We start from the raw sequence: 14,300 nt of genomic DNA, 5'->3' as shown, positions 1-14,300 counted from the left end.
TATTATTTACTTCACCAGTATTTGTTATAATGCAATTTACTTATATTTTTTGACACATCTAATAAATCTGTTAGTGCCTTTTGCAGTTTGGGGCACTACTCATTATGAAAAACATAATTGTAAGAGTAAATATAAACCTGTGGTGCTATGATGAAATATTTTAAAGATTGTTTTTGGCAATTGTTGTTGGAAAGATGACAGGCTTGACTTGATGTGTCATTGGCAGAAGTATGCACCAGACACCATATCATGCACTGTGGCCACAAAACTGATCAGTTCTCCATCTCCAGCAAACATTTCCTGCCTGTATGTGTATATTACTGTGATAAACCTCTGGTGATGATATAGGACACACAGGGATGTAACACATCTCTCACTATGCCCGTCATTCCAGGCCACCTCTCCTCTGACAGAAGTGTGTGTTTTGGCTGTTTGTCCATGTTATCGGAAGCCAGTCCGAATTAACTGGTGAGCTATTCAGCGAGACATGTCCTGGAAGGATTAGCACCCGGTGGCTAGGCTAACACTGCGACTAACTGGAAGAGGTCAGAACAACGAAGGCCACACCTCTGCGTGGCCGTGTCATTATTGCCCCTCGATTTCTGAGAGTAACGGGAGCGGGTGTCAACTTGCTTCTCGATTTACTGTACTTAAATCTGTCCATTCCTGCGTGGGCTTGTCTGACTGTGAGTCCAGTATAGCTCAAAAGGTCACTGTCATCATCCTGTGCAATCATCTTAGAAGGGAAGTCAGTAGATATGAATGTGGTTACATAAAACCAAGACCCAACAATGGCATGAGCTTTTATGTCACCTACGCTTTTACATATTTAGTATCGACCTGGTTGATCTTTCTGAACCGTCAGTCACAACAAGGTATGAGTGTTTATCTGTGACCTAGTTTTGAGTAAACAACAATCTCTGGCCTCATTCCCTTTCCCATCTAGAACTAGGAGTCAAACAACTTCTTGTCATTGCTTATCATTGGCTCCTACTAGAAGTGACAGCTGTCTCCAGACTGTCCCTACTGTCCCCTCCTCCACCCTCATGCCAGGGGACTTTATGTATGGTGTCATGGAGGGAGACGCAAGTCTGGGATTAGCTCATTAAGACGGACATCTTTGATCCCAGGTTATCACTCCCATTTCCACGGCAACTTGATCATATCCTGGCCTCTTAACCACGCACACACGCGCGCACACACACATACACACACCAAAGCCCTAGAGAGCAGGACCCAACAAAGATGTGAAGTGTAGATGTGCAGCAACAGCTAAACGTCGTGTCAGGTTTCTGGGGGCTCGTGCTAAATTTAACCCTGTGATCCTGCAGCAGGCAGAGGGGTTTAAATGCCAGCCTACAGTTGCTCCACACCAGTTGTTCTCCACACGTCTTCCACTCATCACAAACTCAGACCAGGGGACGAAGACAGCCGCACACACGTACACTCTGACACACACGCTCCAGGCGCAGGACCGAACACCACATACAGTAGAGCAGTTCCAGGGGAAGCAGGAATCTTTGTCCCCTTTCAGACCACGGCATCGTCCAGCATGGAGCTTTTCGAGACCAACCCTTACTTCTTCCCTGACCAGCGCTTCTATGAAGGAGGGGACAGCTACTTCCCCTCTCGCCTGCCCGGGGGGTACGACCAATCCACCTATCAGGATAGGAACTCCATGATGGGCTTATGTGGGAGTCTGTCTGGGGGCGTTGGAGTTGGGGTGACAGGAACTGAGGACAAACCCTCTCCATCCAGCCTGTCGCCTCACTCCGAGACCCACTGCCCGGGTCAGTGCCTGCCCTGGGCCTGTAAGCTGTGCAAAAGGAAGACGGTTACCATGGACCGTCGGAGAGCGGCCACGATGAGGGAGAAGAGGCGTCTGAAGAAGGTGAACGAGGCCTTTGATGCTCTGAAGAGGAGCACCTTGATGAACCCAAACCAGAGGCTGCCCAAGGTGGAGATCTTGCGGAGCGCCATCCAGTATATCGAAAGGCTGCAGGCCCTGGTGTCTTCTCTCAACCAGCAGGACACTGAGACAGGACAGCAGGGACTGCACTACCGACCCAACCCGACCCAACCCAGAGTGAGTAGGACAGAGGAGGGATGAGTAGAAGCAGAAGGTCAGAGAAGCAGATGATGAGAAGTAGAGAAGGAGATACATGAAGTAGGTGAATCTGGAAAAATGGTCAAAGTAAAAAAGTTCTTGACGATGTGTGACTTTGAAGATCTGATACGCCTTAAAACCTGCTCTATAATCAATCACTGTTTGAGGCACAGATCGAATCAATACACTTCTTTTTTTTTTTAAAATATAGTCCAGTGTTCAGTTGTAATGTGTCAGACAATAGAAAGCTTATTTGAAGGTTCAAAGAGACGATAACAAACTGATCGGACAGGTGCTGAAATATATCAATCCGACAACAACTGTCAGACGGTTTGATATTGTTTGATATTCAGCTGTTATTTTCTGATGGGAAAGTCTTGCTCCTCTTGTTCATCTTGTGTCTGTGTGGGATTAAAAAATGTATTGGTGTTGGTGTGTTTTTGGGTATTGCACCACACTGTACTATGTGCTGTGTTTCTGTGAGGGACGGGGTGTGCCGTGTCATAACACAGTGTGACTGACAGCAACTTCTGTGTGTGCATCTCCATGGTAACAGGTGTCGTCTTCAAGTGAGCCCAGTTCAGGCAGCACCTGCTGCAGTAGCCCAGAGTGGAGCAGCACTCCGGAGCAGTGCACACAGAGCTACAGCAGTGAGGGTGAGTACGGTTCATAAGTCTTATTGGATGGCACAAAAAGATCCATCGCACAGATACTCAACGTGTGACTGGGTCTCTTTGCAGATCTCCTAAGTGCTGCTGACTCTCCAGAGCAGGGGAACATGCGTGCCCTGACCTCCATCGTGGAGGGCATCTCTACAGCAGGCGGAGCTGTGGCCTTTCCTGTGGACATTCCCAAGTAGACCCTCCACACAGCGGACCCATAGGTGCACAGAGAGCCACAGACAAAAAGGAAAATGACAATTGGCAAAGCAGGCTGATAACTGGTCCAATTTAATTTATTTCTCAGCTCTACTGATGTTAGTGTCTTATTCTAAAAATTTAAAATAGTGATTTATTTGAATTATAACTCTGTTGTTTGATGGGTCCGCTAGTCAAACTGAATTCCTCCCGTTCACAATGAGGCCTTATTCCCTTCATTTTCTGCCTTATCCCGTGGTCCAGAGGTGTCTGCCAGAGCCACAGGAGCTTAGTCTAACTAGAGATTCAAGGACTTTACTGCATGAACCCGACACCTAGTTACTAGAGTGGATCTCTGTTAGGCTTCCCTTCAGTCTGACAGAGCCACAGAGGAATGATAAAGCCTGGTTTTCTCCTTACTTAATTTAAGTTTCCTCTTTTTCGAAACCTTTCCCTGATCTTTCATTCTTTTTGTGTGTGTTTTTATGCTTAAAAAAACATGAGTTTATTTGTGGGGCCAATATGTACCAGGGCAGTTTTGACCAAGATCTGCTTAATTTAAACTGGTTATGAATGCTAGTGATGTAAATACGTTCCCTTTTTCTACAGAGTGGTTTTGCCATTTTATTTTTTATTTTTTGCTAACTTATTTTTGACTTTTATAACTAAGATTGTTGTGTATTTGTAGATGTTCTGAAAAGTGATATTTTCCGTCCAATTCTTGCATTAAAGACCATTTTCAATACACTGTTTGTCATTGTCTTTGAAGCTACAGTAGGTAACTTTTTTTGCAAATGTGACAAAAACTTTTTTTCCCCCTGTTTTTTTAACTGTCACTATAGCATATAGAGATTTGGACTTGAGTCACATGACTTGGACTTGAATCACAAATTTGATGACTTTAGACTCAACTTGACAAAATCTAAAAAGACTTGAAACTCAACTCCGACTTAAACACCAGTGACTCCTGACTTCACTTGGACTTGAGCCTTTTGACTTGATACTTGATACTTTGCCCCAGGACACAGATTAAAAAAAAAATAGGCTATGTCATTAAAAAGTGTAACACGAAACAATTTATTTCCCCTTATTCCCTGAATCAACTAACATTACTGCTACCCATTTCCAACAAGTCATTGCTGAATTCCCAGGATGGACCACTTTGTTTGAACCAATCCGACGGCATCCACTTAAGTTGCAGGAGAGAACCATGATGAACTAACAGTGCTCTATTGAGCGCCATTTGGAAAAAAAATTCTAGAAAAGATAATTGCGCTTACATAAAAAAACTACAGATTGCAGTATGCAAAACATGTGGGTCAAATATTACAGATAAAGATGCAACAACTTCCAACTTAATTCGACATTTGAAGTTGTAAAAAGAACAATAATCTAAGGCTAATACTAGCATGGTTAGCGAGCTAAAGCTTAGCTAACATTAGCTTATCAACTAATTAACCTTTTAAGAAACTTGTTTTAACAAATAAATGCAAATATCAGAGAGCATTAATGATTTTTGTAAGTTTAACACTGACATTACATTTAATGAGGAGTACATTATGACTTGTTTGGGTCTGGGAAGGCAAAGTTTAGGACTTGGGACTTGCAAACAATGACATGGTCCCACCTCTGGTATCCTGACAGTAGTATATGAGGCAGATGATCTGTGAGAAAAATCATGCTCCTCTGCCTCTTCATAGTGCTCCTAATGGCATTTGCAAGAGTCACGAAAACAATGAATCAGAGTTAAGGATTCTCTAACACTGCTGGCAATCAGGTCAATCACTTCGTGAACTGCGGTCAAACTGTCAAACTAGGCAGCGCTGATCAAATATGAATCAAGACTGTTACTGCATTGCCTCAAATGTTTTTGGAACATATTTTAGCATACCTGCCAACACCCCAGATTTTCACAGATTCTCCTGATTTTTAACCATTTCCCCTCTGTGACCCCACCTGGTAATTTCTCCTGCCATTCTCCTGATTTCATAGTGGCCGAAACAAACAGATGTTTCACACTGTCTAATCTCCTTCATGCTTAATTTGTATAGGATAAATCATTTGTTGATACCACAGGTTGGCAGGTATGCTTTAGTGTAATGTTTAGCTGTAAAATGAGAACATTTGCTCTGGGCGCTACTTTGTTTTTGGCTCAACTGTTTTCAACTTGATGTCCAGGTCATAAACTTTCTCATTTTACAGCTAAACAGTACACTAAAATATGTTTCTGAAAACATTTGAAGCAAAAAATAGGCGATGCAGTGAGAGAATCTTGATTCATAACATTGACCGCAGTGCATGAGCAGTGATTGACAGCTGCTCTCTCTGAAGATGTCCTGTGATTGTCCAAAGTCTCCCATCATGGTCTAGATTTTCTAAAGCCTGAAAACATAGCAAAGCAGAGATGCAAAAGTCTAGTTTTCTCTAAGACCACTTGAATTACAATATGCTCAAAGTTTATTATGGGATTTTTGCCCAGTGACATCAAAATTAAACTGCCTACCCGAGCTTTAACTACCAATGAGATACTTTGACATGATACCCTCAAAAGGAACACAAACACGGACCCCAAATCTTTAAAAAACAGCTTTACTCATGTCTATATAGTGTCATAAATACAGTTCACTTTTTTTAAATAGCCAAATAATAAAATCTTGATTTGTCAGCATTGTTTCACACCTGGAATAAAGACACAGTACTCATAGCTGCCACATAGCACATTACACCTTTTAGACACCTTGGAAAAACTCTGAAATAAAAAAAACAAAATCAAAGATTGTACACCCATCCAGCACTTCACTGGTTCATATGCTGTGTTCTCATTGGATGAGGAGTTGGTCAGCCAAGAGTACTGACTGCTCACTGGCACATCTCCATGGCAACTAAACAGGAGGTGACAGGACGGGATAAGACGAGTCCGTCACTTTGAGCAGTTTTACGTGTGTATCATTGGCTGATGTTGAGCAGCAGTTTACAGTTTGATTTGAGAGAAAGTAAGGAATCAACAGAGAGGAGGAGCTACAGTGTTCACACTACCCATCCACAGAGAAAAGTCATGGTCACACGGCTGGGGTCGGCCTTTCACGCACAATTTCTCCACAAGTCTTGAGCAGAGAGACTCGTTCACAAACTCACACACACGCACACAGACACACTCTTCATATTAAAGGATTCTCTCTAGTCTAGGCTACATAGTGTCATACTGAAGGCGAGAGAGGCGAAAAAGAGGAGAGGTAACAGCTACATAGTGTCAAAAGAGGAAAAGGAGGAGGGAAAAGGAAAGAACAGGAGAAGAGGCAAAGAGAGAAGTCTGAAATTGGACCCATGAACCTGTGAAGAGTCCTTGTAGAAATGCACCCCCTTCTTAGTGAGACCCTCCCACTAACGATTCACACACTTACAGCATACAGCAAAAGACACACAAAGGTCCAACACGGAGAGAAAGAGAAAGAAAGAGAAAGAGAGAGAGAACAGTCACTATCGAATACAGGGCATTGGGTTTCATACAGCAATATTATATTATTTTCCATATATATTTCCAATATATATATATTTATATATATAATATTTCTATAAAAAACATAAGTCATCCATTTTATGTACAGAGACGATAAATGAGTAATACCTTGCATAACCGGTAGAGGGGCAATGTGCAGTGGGATCTGCCATTTATACAAGTATTCATCATTCCCAAGTCCAAATCAACGATGTGTCACCACCCCTTTAAAACTTTTCTACACTAACCAACTCTCTTGTTGCTCAGGAAGCAACGACACAGGACGATTGGTTTGGACTTGGCCATGTTGAGAGATTAGAACCAGGACAAGAACCCACAGCTGAGACCAGGGAGCGGGAGCACAACATCACAACAACAAGGCTACTGGGAGCACTGGGGTAAACTGGGAGAGACAGGGATGAGTCTCCTTTACAGCAGCGAGCGCAGCCAATGAGCACTCTCAAGAGTTCAAAGGTCAGAGTTGGCCTCTGTATTGCACGTGTCCGTAGGAGAGGTGAGAGGTGAAAGGTGGGAGGCGAGGCCGGGCGACGAAGGGGTGAAGACCCCTCCTCAGTGGCACCCAGGACTGCCCTCTCCAGATTTGGCATATCACTCTCAAAAGGCCGCAAGCATGTGTCCGTATAGGTAATGAGAATGCACTGAAGGAGAGAAAAAAGGGGAGGAAAGTGAGAGAGCATGTAAGAGAAATGTTTTGCTTTGACATGTACAATACATGTCTAACCCTAACCCTAATCCCGACATGCACAATACAAGCAGATATCTAAATCACGACATGATTATATAGTAGAAGCCCATAAATGCCAAAAAAAACCCAAAACAAAACAACCCTAATATTTTCAAATGAAACCACTCTCACAACAAAAATCAATATCATTTTATCGCAGGATAGAAGACACTCTACACAATAACATTTTAAACCATATAAATGGGGACCCATTATGCTTTTTTCCCCTTGTTTTCTGTCATTTGTATGATGTTACAATGTTGGCTGTTCATATTAAACATGGCCAAAGTTTTAAAAAAAAACTGTAAAAACCTCAGGCTTCAGACTGCTCTGAATACGCTACTCTCTATTTCTTTTTTTAGATTATTTTTTGGGTGTTTTTTGCCTTTATTGATAGGATAGCTTAAGAGAAACAGGAAACGCATGAGAGAGAAGGGGGGATGACATACAGCAACGGGCTGGCAGTTGGAAACGAAACCGGGCCACTGCAAAGGACTCAGCCTATATGAGGCACACACTCAACAAAGTGAGCTAGAGGTCACCCCTACAACAGATTTCTTTATATGGTCATCTGCTCTAGAGATGCCAGTGCAAGTGTTTACATCACTTGTACCCCCTTTCCACCAAAATTAGCGCATGTAAGCGTGTTTTTTAAATTCGGCAAACCAGCTAAAAATAGGCTATAGACTCCTTTACCATTGCCAGTAGGACAGTGCGGTGTATATAGCTCTGCAGCAGAGGAGTACGCCTTTTCCTTGTGTGTGGGTGTATTCTTGAATGTGTCACGTCGACGTCATGGATGGGCCACATCAATAAACAGTAGAGAGGAGCATAGAGATCAGTGAAAATGTTAAGGTGGGTACTCCTTTTAATATATCTCTAATTTATTAAGTCTCTCTTAAACTCAGTGCAGACTCATTTGGATCGATTTTAGTTTGAGCACTGCTTAGACGGAGGTGGATGCTATTTTGTGGTGGTGCGTCATTGCATCTCACTGGTAAAGGAACTAAAATTAGCGCAGTCACCCAGGTCTTTTGTTCCCATCAGTGCCAATTGGAGTCTGAGGTGATAAATACCTATGACCACTGCTGTGTTATTTGACCTGGGTGTGAATGCTGATTAAACCCTTTCCCATTGCATTAAAAAGCAGGTATTATTGGGGGTTTTTTTGGAGTGAGAAAGGGGCAATACACTGCTACATGTGGCTACATGCTAACACCAGGAAAACATGTAATCAAGGTTGCTAATGTTGTTAATTTCGTATCATATTCCTGCTGCAACATGTCTAGTTGTGTTTTGAAGCTAAACTCTCAATAGCAGCTAAACAGTGTTTGGTAGGGGGTGTTGGTGGCTTAGTGGATAGAGCAGGCGCCCCATGTACAGGGCTGTTGATCAGCGGCCTGGGTTCAGGTGTTCCAGTACAGACAGTATGAGGAAAATAAAGGTGTGTTTTAAATATGTTCTGGTGAAAAGCCTGAATGCAAGTATAAACCTGGAAATGAGCATAATAGGTCCCTTCTAACACTTTTCCACTAATTGTGGAATCAGTGAACCAAAACCTGAGCAATAATTCAGTATCATCATGTATAGACTTTCAGTAGAACTATATCCTGTATAATCACACCATTACCATTGTACAAATTGCGGTTGCGTAAATTAATGATTCGAAGAAGAAGAGGTTATCATTCACACGCCTGGTACTGTAAGTAAGTGCCACATTCCTGCCTCATGCCACAAAGCTGGGCAATGCTGGTTAAAAGCGCACTGAGCTGTCAGTTCAGCAGTTTCAGGTGGTGTTTTGTTAGCTTACCTGTTAGCATTAGCGCTCCTGTTAGTAAGCAGAGAGAAGTTAGCATGAATAGGTCCGCACAGCCGAGGGGTCGAGTCTCGGGGGCGCCGGGGGAGGAGCTTGAGAGGACGGTGGCACAGAGGGGTTTGGACGCAGCAGGACAGAGAGGACACAGCGTGCAGTTAGTCAGTCAAGACAAGCAGAGAGAAGCACATAGATACACACAGAAAAAAATACACAAACTGGGGTAAAGGAGTTTGGTTAGTACTGTAACACACCTTCAGGCTGCAGCTGTTTCTTGGGCATCAAATTCACAGAGGGCGGCATGGACATGGAGGGCATGCGGAAGCCAGCAGGCAGCGTTTCCATGGAGCCCGCCATCATGCCCAGGCCCGCCCCTCCCTCACGTGACCGAAACCTTTTGCGCCACGATGGAGAGCGTCGAAAAGACTTGTCATCCCCACTCTACAGGGACAGAAAGAAAGGTCAGACACTTGGTCCTTTTTCAACAATGTTGTATTTGATCAAAGCTTTAAGAGGTCACCTCCTCTAGTCGGCGGTCGGTTCCCAGGGCTAACAGGTTGTTGAACTCCCTCTCTAGAACCTGCCGTGCCTGAGAAACAGCAGGAGACACAGTAAAGCTGTGGGCTGACCAGCCAGACTCAGAAACAAACCAAAGCTGATGGCAAAACGTCAATGAAAGCTCTTGAATACCTCTAATAAACAGAAGTAACCTTTATGTTTTTTGTTCACCAGTGAATATGAATCTGTGGGCTTGTCATCTCAACTGAAGCCTGTGACTGGTAATATTCTTTCAAGTGAAGCCTGAGTGAGAGCAACAGAGGCCTTCTGATCAGAGAACTGATACAGAATCTGAATCACAAGTAAATGCTGGCAGCATGCGGCCAGCGGGAGAAGGAAATGCTGACTGCACACAAATTGCCGCGCCACCAAGGAGTAAATCAACCAACCTCATAAAAACTTCAATAAACTGTTATTGTTGGAAGATGGACTGGTGGCTGTAAGCTCATGGCCTGCCATGAGTTTGCACTACTGGGGATGAAGGTGTTGAATGTGTGTACTAAACAAAATAGATCTCATTGGTACAATTCTCTAGTTTATATATTTTATTTCCTAATTCCTTAAAGGAGGAGTGTGTCCGATTTAGTGGCATCTATGGTGACAACTGCGACTGCAACCTGCTGAAACTTCTCCCATGTGCCATACCTAAAATCCCGGGTAGGATTCTTTTGGCATTCATTGTTCAGGAGGTTTTTACCAGGTGCCAGATTATCCGCAGAGGCCTCTTACTCTCCAGAACAAACGGACGGTGATGTAAACCAGGAAAAACACAGAATAAAGCAGTTTCACGTCAAAAATTACTGTTGGATCCGATGCTGTTTGGCTTGGTGCAGAAGGCTGCTGACTATGGTGGCCGACACAAAAAAGCGAATGGCTTGATCTAGAGCCAATGTTTGGTTTGTCCATTCTTGGCAACTGTACAAACATGGTGGACTCTGTGGATGAAGGCCTGCTCCCTATGTAGATATAAATGGCTCATTCTAAGGTAACGAAAACATGATGATGATACTTATTTTCAGGTGATTATACACTATTGAAAACATATTTAATTCTGTTATATTCCATTTTTGCAAACATATCTCCCTCAATCCTACACACTGGACCTTTCAGACTGCCCACAAAATGTTCCTTATTGCCTTTAAAAATCAGATCATACACTTGATATCTTTGTCCCCTTCAGGTTACTTCAGTAATTGCATGCTGAGCGTAAACTGTTGTGATGTCCTCTATAACCACCTGTGTGTTCTGCATAGGGATCTGCAAGATGAGCGCTAGGCTGCTGTAGTCGAAGGTCTCGTCCAGAGAGATGAGCGCTCCGTGGACGCCGCTCTCCAACAGGTTGCTGCTGTACTCCCTCAAACCAATGGACAAGACCCAGTGGATCACCTGCTCATTGGTCCACACCAACACATCTAAAGTAAAAAGAGAGAGGCTTCAGACTTGCGCTACTGTACCGTAATGTTATGTAAAAATGTCAGCACACTTCATTACCGGTAAATAAGAGCAGCTTGATTTAGAGTCAGAGAGCTAGAAAGAGAGAGATAAAGAGATAATGTGCATGTCCACATAGTGTCAACTCACTGGCACACTCCCTTTGTTCATTTAAAGCACAGCTGTCAGCCAGCTTTCCAAGTTGGAACAGGCGGTGTGTGTGCGTGTGTGTGCATGGGTGTGTGTGTGTGTGTGTGTGTGTGTGTGTGCGTAAACAGGGCAGGACTCTGATTTGACATGACAGCTGAGTCAAGTTCATGTGCAGAACTCAAGGTCAAAAGGGCGAGAGAGCTGGATAGATCTAAGTGTATGTGTGTTTGTGATTGTGTGTGTGTGTGTGTGTGTGTGTGTGTGTGGACTACTCTTGGTATGTAGAGCTTTGGATCATAAGATTGTAGGCCTGCTTCAGCTGGCTTTTTGACAGTCTAAGGTGCAGCTGTTTCACTGCTCAGGCCAAATTGAAAATATCAGGCAAAACCAGTAGGTGGTACTCTGGCCCGATAAGACCGTGGATGTGTGCATTCCTGTGCACTAGTGTTTGAAAATGTGTATGTGTGTGTGTGTGTGTGTGTGTGTGCGCGCGCACGTGTGGGCTTTTTTTGTCACGCGTGTGTATCGGGGTGTGTGTAAAGTGTACCTTTCATGTCGTGTTGGCTGTCCTCTCTCCGGCGCTCCAGGTCTTTCCTGTCATAATTGAGTCTCTTCAAGCACATAATCCCGTACTGCAGACTAGCCCTGGTTCACACACACACACACACACACACACACATGCACACACACACACACACACACACACACATACACACACAAACATGATGGAACAAACAAGCTCAAACACAAACACAGAAAAGCACAGGCACATATGCATCATTAGCTTTCTCATCTCCATTGCTAATGTGTCCAGTTAGCACATGAAAGGGGAGGCTCATCAAACAGCAGCTAAGATGATCGCCCTCTCTACAGACCTATGGAAGCTGTCCACCATCTTGAGGTGGCTCCTTAGATCCTTCTTGGTCAGGTGGTCCAGCATGCGTGCGTCCACCAGACACTCCATGAAGTAGGAGCGGTACTGAGGCAAACCGAGGCTTGGCAGCCACTCATTCCCTATCCACTCATGATTCATATCACCATACGCCAGAGTCTACGGGGAGAGGAGCACAGAATGTTACTAATTTGTGCAACAGAAAAGAGAGAGACTGCTCTCTGTTTCAGGATTATATACTGTGTGTGTGTGTGTGTACATTTATGTGGGAATGCTGTATGTGGAAAAAACAAACGCTACTCAAATGGTAAGACTAATAAAATGTCTGCCATTTTGTGGAAGTAAATGAATAAAATAATCCCCAATTTTTTTGCGTATATGATTACACTTTGAGTCCAAATGTACCACAGGCCTTTTTTCACAGCAGACATTGACACAAAGGCACAGGTGTTACTATAGCTGCTGTCTATTTGGGTTTTCCAGATCCATGGCACCAGTATTGTGCACTGTTATTACTTTCAGTAGATACACCTGTGCTCTCTATGCTAAGATGAACCAAAATATTAAAAAAATGAATCCTGTTGATCTGTCTATCTCAAGAACTGAAACATGTTCCTGTGGTTTTCTGTATTTTAAAATAAATCAGCTCTTCTAGCACACACAGGTGTTTTTAGTCATTCTCTCTGATTAGGCCTCTGCTGAAATTAACACTGGGCAGAATTATGCTGGAAATTACAATAAGCCACCAAACTCATAGGTCACAATAGGAAAATAAAAATAAATAATTGATGACTGAATTCTATTGAACTGCTTTCAGAGTTGAGGTTAAAAATGTCTGCTGTGACAAAGTCCTATTAAAGGGGCAGTTCATCCCAAAATCAAAAATACATATTTTTCCTCTTACCTGTAGTGCTATTTATCAATCTAGATTGTTTTGGTGTGAGTTGCAGAGTGTTGGAGATATCAGCCGTAGAAATGTCTGCCTTCTTTACAATACAATGGAACTAGATGGTACTCAGCTTGTGGTGCTCAAAATGCCAACAGAATACATTTGAAAAACTCAACAGCAATGTCTCTTTCCAGAAATCATGAGCTGGTTACTCAAGATAATCCACACATGTTATGAGGTTTCATGTAGGAACTATTTTCTTTCTGCCAAACTACACCTGTCAAACATAACACTGTACAGAAGGAAGCATAAATGTATCATGCACAAGAGGCGTCCTCCTCGGCTGAGCTGTAATGTTAGCTAGCTCAGTGGTGCTAGGTGAGCTAGCAGTAGATACACGCCGCCTTCTGTGCAGTGATATGGTTGGCGGGTGTATATAGGTAGAAAGAAAATAGTTCCTACATTGAACTGCTAACAACAAGGTCTGTGGAGTTATCTGGTCATAATTTCTGGGATGTTATTGAGCTTTTCAAATGTATTTTTTGGGACTTTGCACACCACAAGCTGAGTGCCATCTAGTTCCTTTATATTCAAGAGAAGGCAGACATCTCCAGCACTTGGCAACTCACACCAAAACCATCTTGATAAATAGCACTGCAAGTTAGAAGATAAATATGTTTTTATTTTATTTTGGGGTGAGCTGTCCCAAAGTTAGGACGGCATTTACTATATGCCAATCAGGTACAGACTGTACACACTCACACAGCCCTGAAAAGAGCTCTGATTGGGAGACTAAGTAAAAACACCTGTGTGGGTGGATCATGCGTTTGTAGCTTATTTAACACAGATAAAACATAACAATTACTAAGATATGGGATGATAGAATATGTTGCTGGCAAATGTAAAAGAAATCGTCATTGTTTATCTTGATTACAGGGTCAGATCACCCAAATTACAAAACGCCATTTTTCAGCAGAGATGAACACAGTTTAGTTTGAAGTGTGTTAAAAAAAGACACTTGATAAATTCAATAGAACATTTTGGAGCCTGCCAAAAACTCAGTGTCCCTCCTACTCTGCCTCTGTGTCCACTCTCCCAATTACTGTGTGCAGAGTATAATATTGACACTGAATTGGCTGCAGTCTCTTAGTCAAATATGAGCGTGTGTGTGTGTTAGTGAAGAGCGTGGGCTGAGTGTGTGCAGACAGATGTTAGCAGATCAGTGACCTCACCTGTGCCCAGCTGCCCTCCTCATTCTCCTGAGTGGCAGCATGGTAGAGACAATATACAAGGTCAGAGAGACACACGTGATGCACGTTCAGAAATACACACACAGACACACACAAAGCCCTTCACAAAGTT

At 43.2% G+C, this 14,300-nt stretch overlaps 2 protein-coding genes across 2 annotated transcripts in view; one reads left to right on the top strand and one right to left on the bottom strand.

Annotated features, from left to right (window-relative positions):
- The first annotated feature begins 1,389 nt into the window (after positions 1 to 1,389).
- On the top strand, positions 1,390 to 3,709 carry myog (myogenin). Its single transcript, XM_033625713.2, has 3 exons — positions 1,390 to 2,086; positions 2,664 to 2,763; positions 2,848 to 3,709. Exons 1-3 carry the CDS (start codon positions 1,553 to 1,555, stop codon positions 2,964 to 2,966), a joined length of 753 nt encoding a protein of 250 aa, XP_033481604.1. The 5' UTR covers positions 1,390 to 1,552; the 3' UTR covers positions 2,967 to 3,709.
- Positions 3,710 to 5,539: 1,830 nt separating this feature from the next.
- ppfia4 (PTPRF interacting protein alpha 4) overlaps positions 5,540 to 14,300 on the bottom strand; it is an 82,770-nt gene continuing 74,009 nt past the window's right edge. The window contains 7 exon segments of the mRNA XM_078166269.1: positions 5,540 to 7,119; positions 9,273 to 9,459; positions 9,539 to 9,607; positions 10,813 to 10,988; positions 11,705 to 11,802; positions 12,033 to 12,208; positions 14,171 to 14,197. Coding sequence (XP_078022395.1) covers positions 7,076 to 7,119; positions 9,273 to 9,459; positions 9,539 to 9,607; positions 10,813 to 10,988; positions 11,705 to 11,802; positions 12,033 to 12,208; positions 14,171 to 14,197 — 777 coding nt within the window. The 3' untranslated portion in view covers positions 5,540 to 7,075.

This window comes from Epinephelus lanceolatus, chromosome 1 (assembly GCF_041903045.1).
Source record: "Epinephelus lanceolatus isolate andai-2023 chromosome 1, ASM4190304v1, whole genome shotgun sequence".
Lineage (NCBI taxonomy): Eukaryota > Metazoa > Chordata > Actinopteri > Perciformes > Serranidae > Epinephelus > Epinephelus lanceolatus.
The sequence above is the reverse complement of the archived record's forward strand: the minus strand, read 5'-3'. Positions and strand labels throughout refer to the sequence as shown.